The sequence below is a fragment of the Diaphorina citri genome, unplaced genomic scaffold (genome assembly GCF_000475195.1).
Source record: "Diaphorina citri unplaced genomic scaffold, Diaci psyllid genome assembly version 1.1 scaffold2226, whole genome shotgun sequence".
In the NCBI taxonomy this organism is placed as follows: domain Eukaryota; kingdom Metazoa; phylum Arthropoda; class Insecta; order Hemiptera; family Psyllidae; genus Diaphorina; species Diaphorina citri.
This window is the reverse complement of record NW_007379651.1, coordinates 31,419-42,355: the sequence shown is the minus strand read 5'-3', so window position 1 is coordinate 42,355 and position 10,937 is coordinate 31,419. Positions and strand designations below refer to the sequence as shown.

Below are 10,937 nucleotides of genomic sequence, written 5' to 3'. Positions count from 1 at the left end.
ATCTCTTCTTCAATAGTACTATAGGCGCTTGTTAGTGAAGTAATATTCTGAGTTTTACTTTGCTTACTGATTATTAATCAGGTATCTACATTAATATAATGATTTCAATAAGACACACATATATGGAAGGGCCAGCTAAGTCAGCTACGTGGCGTAGTGCGTCTTGCCCTGTAAGCGCTAGGCCGCGGGTTCGATTCCCCGCCCGGGGCGGATTTTATCTTAAGGGGCGAATGTTCGCTTCTCGGAACGGCTCGGCTTTCTCCTATCCTGTCTTCCTTCTCTCTTCGATTTCGGGACGATAAGACCATAGCAGTTACAGTTCCCTCTGTCAAACCTCTTAAAAAAAAAAAAAAAAAAAAAAAAAAAAGAGGTTGGAAGGAAGGCTTTGTTATTTTGTTCTATGTAATTATAGGTATCCTTTGAAAAAATAAAGCCTCCATACGAAAAAAGAAGTTAAAAAGGCAATTTAAAGATTCTTTAAAAGAAAGGAGCTTCCAATTTCATCTCATTTTGTTTGACGTTTTCAGAACGATCATAGTCCGGATGTGAAATCCAATAGTCACTTCACTCCCCTTCATATTGCCGCTCACTATGGTAACACGAATATAGCGGAGCTGCTAATACAGAAACACGCCAATGTGAACAACCAAGCTAAGGTAAGTTATCAACTATTCACGAGGTTCAGTAAATCAAAGGGTCCTTACGGCGCGGTGTGCCTAAAGATCAGATATTTGTATCCGAATTATAATGCACCAATATTTGTGATACCGTAGTATGTGTTTCTCTTAAAAAAGAAGTTCCTTAAAAAAGAAGTTCTTTTTTAAGAGAGACAAATAATTTTACCCTGATGATGCCAGCAATGGAGAAACATGTCTGTCTGATTAAACAATAAACCCTTCCCCCTAACTGCGAAGAGTAAAAGTTACTTGTGTTCTTCTTTTCAAGATGAATCTTCACAAAGTCACGTCAGAATCTATCAGTATCCAAGTATCCATACCTACCTAATAGTTATAGTATAAGTTCCTGAAAGTGCGGAGCCTCTGGTATTGGCCACTTAGGTAGATCTAGCCTTAGGTTTGAACCTCGTCAGCCTCTCAATCAGCCCTAACTAGGGTGATTGCTTTGGGCTGACATTTGGTTTTGGCTACAAATTTTACGAGCAGATGCCCTTCGCACTCAACGTTTGCTTCAAACTACCCGCCCTGCACATAGCTGCCAAGAAAGACGACTGTAAAGCTGCTGCTCTGCTACTCGAGGTAAGTTTTAGCAATACAAACCAATAACACCCTGGTTTACAGTAGAAAGGAAAACTTTCAAGAGGTTTGATAGAGAGAACTCCATCTGCTGATCTCTTATTGTCCCAAAAGCAAAGAGGGAAGGACGACAGGATAGGAGAAAGCCAGCCGTTCCGAGAACGAACCTTATCTGTAAATTGTAAATATATGTTGACTTTAATGTGATAACAATATACATAAAGATAGGTCTTAAAACTAGTTGACAATTTCATTTTTTCTATTGGCAAATTTCTTGACCCCCCCGCCGGGAATCGAACCCGGGTCTCCCGCGTGCAAGGCGAGTGCAGTGACCACTACGCCATGGGAGCTGACTGAAGGAAAAAATGATCGAGGAAGACCAAGAAAAGAATACTTAGACCAAATAAAGGATGCAATGAGATGCAGAAGCTATGTTGAGTTGAAGTGGATGGCGCAAGATCGTGAAAAATTGAGGAGATCCCAATTGCTGTTACCAACCAATCGTTAGATTGTAACCTAAGAGAGAGATTGAGATGTATAAACTGTGTATTGATAGGCTCGTTATTATAGTACTAATCATGGATTTATTTTATCAGATACATATTGAAAATTCTAGGGGGCCCTCCTGTTTTAAAGTCTAGAGGTCATTTTTTTTAGATACTGTTGATTGAATTTTGACATCAGAGTTGTCGGTATGGAACTATGGAAGTCCAATACCATCAGTGGGAATTATATAGTTTGAAAATTCTAGGGGGCCCTCCTGTTTTAAAGTCTAGAGGTCATTTTTTTTAGATACTGTTGATTGAATTTTGACATCAGAGTTGTCAGTATGGAAGTCCAATACCATCAGTGGGAATTAACACAATTATATAGTCGTACAGGTATCACTAAATGTACTTTTAAGAGTGCCTCCAAAAATTTGAAAATTAGCCTGGACAATGCGGATTTGTTACCAGCTTTAGAGAAGAAGAGGGACGGTGTTAAAGAATTTTACTTGAAATTTTGGAGACTCATATAGAGATGTAACTATGTAGCTAGCTCCTAGCGACTGTCAGGGATTCCTGCAATAGTCTTCGAAAAATTTGAAAATTTAGGACTTTTAGAAGCCTTTTCAAGAGGGGAGGACGACAGGATAGGAGAAAGCCAGCCGTTCCGAGAACGAACCTTATCTGTAAATTGTAAATATATGTTGACTTTAATGAACAATATACATAAAGATAGGTCTTAAAACTAGTTGACAATTTAATTTTTTCCATTGGGTATCTATCTGCTTGGGATAATATTTGTCCTGAGTGGGAATCAAACTCGCGGCCTGGCGCTTACAACGCAGACGCCCTGCCAACCAAGCTAACTAGGCTGGCCGCACAGGTCACTGCTTTTGGTTGAACCTTTTCCATTTTTTTTCTGCTTTAGTTAAAGAGGCTAGTATATTCATTGAAAAAGATTCAAGATAGCCAAGAGATCGGAAGGACAGTTTGGCATTAAATTTAATGTAGTCTGTTAAGCGATATCCAGGGTGCACCACGGCTCCTTTGTTATTTGTTCTATGTACGAGTATTAAGGAAGCAAGATTCTTATAAACGAGTTTCCATCCAATTTGAGTTCTTCATGACTCCAGACTGTTTCGCTGTCTCGGCACAAAATATTCCAGCTGAGAAATGACTCACATTGTCAGAATTTCATCTCTCGGAATGACTTCATGGCAAAGAAATTCAAAAAGAGTAGGCATTCCTTTATTGTTTAATTTAATTTTGAAATAGACATAAATCATTTTGAATTGAGAATACTATTTCTGATAAAACATTCAAAAGATTGAGAAATTTCAGAGACAGTATAGTTAGCTTGGAGGGCAGCGTGCCTGCCTTGAAATCACTAGGGCACGGGTTCGATTCCTGCCCGTGCCGGACTTTATCCTAAACAGATAAGGTTCATTCTCAGACCGGCGCGGCAGGTTTTTTTCCATATAGAGATGTAACTATGTAGCTAGCTCCTAGCGACTGTCAGGGATTCCTGCATTAGTCTTCGAAAAATTTGAAAATTTAGGACTTTTAGAAGCCTTTTTGCGCCTGAACTTTCAACGTGATTCCACCTTGTATACCTATTTCACAGTCGAGAAGCGTGAGACCACCTTGTATATTTTACACTCGAGACGATAACCCATTTTTCCTTCACACAAAGTCATATCAGTTCTTCATGACTCCAGACTGTTTCGCTGTCTCGGCACAAAATATTCCAGCTGAGAAATGACTCACATTGTCAGAATTTCATCTCTCAGAATGACTTCATGGCAAAGAAATTCAAAAGGAGTAGGCATTCCTTTAATGTTTAATTTAATTTTCAAATGGACATAAATCATTTTGAATTGAGAATACTATTTCTGATAAAACATTCAAAAGATTAGGAAATTTCAGAGACAGTCTAGTTAGCTTGGAGGGTAGCGTGCCTGCCTTGAAATCACTAGGGCACGGGTTCGATTCCTGCCTGTGCCGGACTTTATCCTAAACAGAGAAGGTTCATTCTCAGACCGGCGCGGCGGGTTTTTTTTCCATCCTTTCGATCTTGGATCTTCAATTTCGAACTTTTTTTTTTAATTAAACAGGTCTTAATTATTGTTCCATAAAATGTAATGTTATTACCAATCAAATATATAAGACCTTGTTTAGACTGCGAGAGTAAAGGGACTTTTCAGTCCTATGGTGGTAGTATAAACAAGGTATATTCTATTCTATTCTATTTTATTCTATTCTATTCTATTCTAAAGACCCCGTAGTTACAGAATCCCCTCTATCAAACGTTAAGAGTAGACAAACACCGAAATAAAAACAACACCTAGAGGACACGATATAAACATTAACAGGCGTAAACTGTCATCTTCAGCAATAAAATATCAATGACTCATAATATCGGTACATATCTCACAAGATTTATTACCCTTGTACGGGGTTCTATTCGAAGCACCATTGGATCCTTACAGAAATGAGTATGTATTCGGTAGCTACATATCTTTATGGCGTCATTTATGTGCAATTGTGGATAAGGTACATTTATCTAATATTGAGATTTCTGAATGTTGTGCGTATCTAACAGCCTCATACTAGTTATGTTTGGTCGGACCAAATCCTATTGTAGCTCCGTACAAAATACTATGTAATACTTGTAATAGTGAACTGTATGTGATCAAATACTGCATAAGGTAGGCAGATTCTGCAGGTAGGTAAGAAATATTTATTAATTTCGACACTGACATTTCGCGATGTCTGCCTCAAGACAGTACTTCAGTAAATCTTCAGTTGTCTTCAATTATGTTATTTAACTTTTGATTTTTGAGCTCCGGGGATCTATTTCATCGATTACTTCTAGATACAAAGTTCCTGAAAGTGCGGAGCCTCTGGTATTGGCCACTTAGGTAGATCTAGCCTTAGGTTTGAACCACTGTCTACATCCGTGGCTCTCACACTTTCGAGAGCTTTAGCTTGTTTTACTCATTGCTGGAAATTTTTCGGCAAATCAAATGTTTGTTCTTAATTTCCTTTCTACTTTCATATCACTTTCTTTCAGCATAACATCACCCCTCTACACGTGGCCTGCAAGTGGGGCAAGGTAGCTATGGTAGAACTCCTAATATCGAAGGGTGCCAATATTGAGGCTAAGACCAGGGACGGACTCACTCCTCTACATTGCGCGGCCAGGAGCGGTCACGACAATGTCATCGATATTCTCATTGAGAAGGGAGCAGCATTGTATTCGAAAACCAAGGTAAATGACTACGTTGTGTCAGGCTGTAAAAAAATGTCCTGGCCATTAATATGTAATAGGGTGGACCTCTAGCCCAGTGGTAGCGTGCTTGCTTACCATGCAGAAGGTCCCGGGCTCGAATCCCACCATCGACAAAAAGTTGTACTCGTTTTTCGATTCCAAACATTTCTACGAGTTACTTTCTGGTGTTCTCGTGTTGATCCAGCACCTAATTGGGAAGTATTGTGTCTCTTCTCGCCCATCTGATGAGGGACATACTACGGGATGGGGCATGCTACAGACTACATGTGTCTAATGTAGGAGTGGTTTCATTGCTACGAAATAAAAACGGCGCGAAACACTTTTTTTTTTCAAACATTATATATCATTATATACTGAGCCAAATGAAATTCCGACCACCTAGAAATTTTGTTCTAGATGTAATGTACGTACATGCTAGTTGGTTATTGGATAGAACATGTATTTTACCTGCACTAAAGTTTGGTTTGGACCCTCAGCTAGGTAATTAATTGAAATTGTCATCATTGGTTTGATTAGTGTCAAATTACCAAAAATTAATTTTTCAAGGTGGTCGGAATTTCATTTGGCTCAGTGTATATTTTACCATGTATTTATTATTTACTTCACTATCTTCTTCTTCTTTTATTGCACCTTTTCCCAATCTTATATGGGGTCGGCGTTACCCTCCTTTATCCTACCCCTCCATACCCTCCTATCTAATGCCTCCTCCCTTCTCCATCCCTTCTCTCAAGTCTTATTATTTACTTCACTATGTATTGATTATGTCCAGAACGGCCTCGCTCCTCTACACATGGCCTCGCAGGGGGATCACGACCACAATAATAGTAGTAGCCTACTGCTGGAGTAAAGGGACTTTTCAGTCCTAGGCGAGCAGTATAAATAAGCACTATTATTATTATTGTCATCAACTCTGTAAATCCAGGGTTGAGATTTATCGAGAGTAGAATATTGTTGAAAATTCAGTCATGTAAACAATTATAATCAGATCCAGAACTGCAGACATGTTCTGTTTGATATGTTCAAAACTGATTTGACACTACATCAGCTTCAGGTCCAGGGTTGTTAAAGTTAATCCAAAATTTGACCAGCATAAACATCTTTTCTCAGCAAGATGTACTCTGCTTTGTTAGGATAAACACTTTTTAACTACTAACCCAACTTACACCTCTTTCATTCCGTAGGCCGGGTTCACACCGCTTCACATCGCGTCACATTTCGGCCAGCTGAACATGGTGCGTTACCTGGTGGAGAATGGCGCCAATGTAAACGCGACCACCAATCTAGGCTACACACCCCTACATCAGGCCTCACAACAGGGCCGTGTTCTTATTATTGATCTCTTGCTGGGGGCTGGGGCCCAACCTAATGCCACGACAAATGTAAGTAGTTTTACTTTAGACTGTCTAAGATCCGGTTCCACAAAGTGAGTTTAAAGTTAAACTCGGTTTAAGTTGTTGATCTGGGGTCACAGTAGGTCTGTCAGACCGTCTTGAGGTATACATGGCGGTAAAAGCTTGGGATGTAGGTTCCTCAGACCGTCTGACAGGTCTCAAGCTTTCTCTGTCATACGCTTGAAGACGATCAGACAGACCTAGGTTCATCAGGTGGTGTGAAGGTGAATGGCGGACATAAGATAGGCATCACTACATACATCTAAATTCCTTCCCCTTTACCCTCCCTCTAGCATGGACAAACGGCCCTCAACATCGCTCAAAAGCTGGGTTACATTTCGGTGATCGAAACTCAAAATATTAATCGAAACTACAATTTAACGACTGGAGTTTATTATTTTATCCGACATCTTGGTATTTCTGGTTTTGCATTTTGACCTATCGCATTCATATCTCCAAATTCTAATGATTTCTGTTTCCCCTCTAGCATGGACAAACGGCACTCAACATTGCTCAAAAGCTGGACTACATTTCAGCGATTGAAATACAGTGACTACAATTATTTCTTTATTAATCGTATCTGACATCCTGGTATGCATTTTATCCTGTTACTATAAAAATGTCACTAGGTATCCCAAATTGAATCTGACATCCTGGTATGCATTTTATCCTGTTACTATAAAAATGTCACTAGGTATCCCACACTCCGCATTGCAAAGGTTTTTGATAAAACCTTTGCATATAAAAATATCCCACACTCCCCATTGCAAAAATTTGCAATGGGCGTCTTTTGAAGATTTCCCCTCTCCACAAAAAAAAAGGTATATCTATATCGAATGTGCTCTTTCTTTTATCCTTCCAGCACGGACAAACGGCCCTCAACATCGCTCAAAAGCTGGGCTACATTTCAGTGATCGAAACCCTAAAGATAGTCACCGAGACTACAATAGTAACAACCACAGTGACTACAATTGAGGAGAAATACAGGGTGGTAGCACCGGAAGCGATGCAGGAGGTGTACATGAGTGATTCAGAAGATGAAGGAGGTGAGTGACTTGTAGCTATTGGGAGAGGGTTCTGAACTTTTGGACTAACACTGTAGAACTCTGCCCTCTTAAGAAAGAAGGCCATATCCAAAATTTGGATTGATTTTTCCAACATTTGATATATGAACCCAGGAAGAAAGCAGTAAAGTCGATTCCTGAAAACTTGAGTTTTTGGATATGCTGCCTTCTTTCTAAGGAGGGCCTACTGTCCTTTACCTTTACTTTGACTATTTCTGAATATTATGTGGGACAAAATTTGGATTGATTTTCCCAACATTTGATATATGAACCCAGGAAGAAAGCAGTAAAGTCGATTCCTGAAAACTTGAGTTTTTGGATATGCTGCCTTCTTTCTAAGGAGGGCGTACTGTCCTTTACCTTTACTTTGACTATTTCTGAATATTATGTGGGGTTTTGTTGTTAGTTTCTTCTAATATCTAGATCTGTTGTTTTCAGTGAGTGTTTGAAGTGGGGTGTTCTTGATATGACTATTTTTAACCTTTTTAGAGGATGTTGATAAAAAACTATATAATTATATGATTTGTGCATTTTGACTGGAGATTTGTCTATGGACTGAAGTCATAGTCAGGCTTCTCCGGAGATATTTGGTTTACAAACTCCTCAATCAATCATCATTTCTAGGCTCATAAGTCATATTCATATCAAGAACTAGCCACTAGTGTTGTGTTGTCCTTACAGAAACTAATATTGTCTTACTTTATTACTCACACCTCTGAATTTAGTCCTAAATCAGTGTGAGAGACACGTACCCACGTAAATGTAGACGAATTAGGTAATACGAAATGAAATGCACTTTGTAATCATCCTAGTGAGAACAACTATTTAGATTTACCTGTTTTCGTAGATTTCAATACTATTTCAGTTTTCATTTAATCACATAGATGAGTTTCTTAATTTAAATTTGAAAGAAAGAAAAAATTGATGGATCGTAATCATCCTAGTGAGAACAACTATTTAGATTTACCTGTTTTCGTAGATTTCAATACTATTTCAGTTTTCATTTAATCACATAGATGTGTTTCTTAATTTAAATTTGAAAGAAAGAAAAAATTGATGGATTGATAGAAAGAACTTGATTGATTCATTTATTGACCTATGCAAAAGATTTTATTTATGCATAATGCATCGTATTCATTTTATAGATTTGCATTTTGCAAATCTAATATGTACAATTGTACATAACATCTATGAAATATGTACATAACATTACCTACATGAAATATGTATACAGATAATGCTATTTCAACTGGAAATGCATTCATTCACATGACGGCATTACAAAAACACATACAAGAACTCAACGCAAGTTAAACATTGACCCTACCTATGTTGAATCAATCAATTAATTAAATCTATGATCTAACCGTATGCAAATTTGTGAACTATGTATCACTTCTTACATAATTATAAAAACATATACATAGAGAATGCTATTCCAACTAGAAATTCATTTATTTATGTACCTACATATATTGTAATAGAGTTGTCATAACTTGTAATGTGGACCTGTAAATAAAGCAAATTCAAATTCAAATTCAAATTGTGAACTATGTATCACTTCTTACATAATTATAAAAACATATACATAGAGAATGCTATTCCAACTAGAAATTCATTTATTTATGTACATGGCGGCATAACAAGAACACATACAAGAATATAACGTAAGTTAAACATTGACCCTACCTATGTTTAGCAAATAAAGATACGATAGGAAAGTCAATAGAATTCGCCTCGGTTTAAAGGAAATAGCTCTCATAAGATTAGGATTGGCTGTGATGATATGTGTGCAATTTATCAACTATGTTATGTGTGCAATACCGATGTATGAGTAAATGAAACTTCAGAGTAGTGCTGTGGGGAATGACATTTTATCAGCGGCTTTTCAGACGGCATTTTTCAGGCAGAGGCCATTTATCAATAAGTCCAGTCAGCGGTAGGGCGTTGGATTTTTAATGAGCATTAACCAAAACAGAATAAATAACCTTTTCCAATAATTTACAAAGTAATGAGAAATGCATTGTTCTGAAAAAACATATACATAGAGAATGCTATTCCAACTAGAAATTCATTTATTTATGTACCTACATGGCGGCATAACAAGAACACATACAAGCATGTAACGTAAGTTAAACATTGACCCTAGCTATGTTGAATCAATCAATCAATTAATTAAATCTATGATCTAACCGTATGCAAATTTGTGAAATATGTTTCACTTCTTACATAATTATAAAAACATATACATAGAGAATGCTATTCCAACTAGAAATTCATTTATTTATGTACCTACATGGCGGCATAACAAGAACACATACAAGCATATAACGTAAGTTAAACATTGACCCTACCTATGTTTAGCAAATAAAGATACGATAGGAAAGTGAATAGAATTCGCCTCGGTTTAAAGGAAATAGCTCTCATAAGATTAGGATTGGCTGTGATGATATGTGTGCAATTTGTCAACTATGTTATGTGTGCAATACCGATGTATGAGTAAATGAAACTTCAGAGTAGTGCTGTGGGGAATGACATTTTATTAGTGGCTTTTCAGACGGCATTTTTCAGGGGAGAGGCCATTATTATCAATAAGTCCAGTCAGTGGTAGGGCGTTGGATTTTTAATGAGCATTAACCAAAACAAAATAAATAACCTTTTCCAATAATTTACAAAGTAATGAGAAATGTATTGTTCTGAAAATTGTATAAATGAAGCAGATTTTATACCGATACCAACAAATTTCCATCTCAAGCCTTCGGCGATAGCACATTGAATGCACCAGTCCTCGATGGATCACCTGTTCTGAAAATTGCATAAATGAAGCAGATTTTATACCAATACCAACAAATTTCCATCTCAAGCCTTCGGCGATAGCACATTGAATCAATTGAATGCACCAATCCTCGATGGATCACTAAAGTTAAGCAACGTTGCGCGTGGTTTGGTAAGTGCCAATTAGTGCTATTCTGTCACATGTCACTATTTTGCTAACTATTTGGAAGGGTGCCCCACTGCCCCTATCAGTTCATTTACCCTAGAGGCAAATGTTCACCTGGTTGACCAAAAACAAACGAATGTCCTTGCTTTGTGTATGTACGGTCAGATAAAACATATGAAACGTAACCATGTGTGAGTTATATTAACCATGTTTGTGCTGTGACTATATTTGTTCATACTATAGGTAAAATTGGTTGGTACTACATGGTTATTAACAATGTACAGGGTTGCTTGTCAGGCAGACGGTCGTGACTTCGATTCCTTCACTGAGAACAAAATCAAGTCTGGTAAGGTGCCACAAGTTGGGTGCCACGTTAAAATTTAGTAAATTTTAGGAGACAAAGGCTAAAGGAGAGCAGAGAATATAGACTACATCAGGGTTGTCCAACCTTAGGGCACCCGAGGGCCGCAAGAGACCAAGGTAGAGAGTTGGCGGGCCGCAAAAACTCAAC

The 10,937-nt window shown here is 37.9% G+C and overlaps 2 protein-coding genes across 3 annotated transcripts in view; both read left to right on the top strand.

Annotated features, from left to right (window-relative positions):
- LOC103518522 (ankyrin-3-like) overlaps positions 1–6,160 on the top strand; it is a gene marked incomplete at its 5' end in the record, with an annotated part of 16,986 nt that extends 10,826 nt beyond the window's left edge. Inside the window, 4 exons of the mRNA XM_008483596.1 lie at positions 528–656; positions 4,812–5,009; positions 5,800–5,857; positions 6,138–6,160. Of these exons, the coding sequence (XP_008481818.1) occupies positions 528–656; positions 4,812–5,009; positions 5,800–5,857; positions 6,138–6,160 (408 nt within the window). The remainder of the gene's footprint in view (positions 1–527; positions 657–4,811; positions 5,010–5,799; positions 5,858–6,137) is intronic.
- A 32-nt stretch (positions 6,161–6,192) lies between these two features.
- Positions 6,193–10,937, top strand: part of LOC103518521 (ankyrin-3-like) — a 30,793-nt gene continuing 26,048 nt past the window's right edge. Inside the window, exons 1-2 of one of the 2 annotated variants that reach the window (XM_026830286.1) lie at positions 6,193–6,409; positions 7,284–7,467. In XM_026830286.1, the coding sequence (XP_026686087.1) occupies positions 6,260–6,409; positions 7,284–7,467 (334 nt within the window). In that variant the 5' untranslated portion in view covers positions 6,193–6,259. The remainder of the gene's footprint in view (positions 6,410–7,283; positions 7,468–10,937) is intronic. The other variant, XM_008483595.3, reaches the window with a different exon arrangement.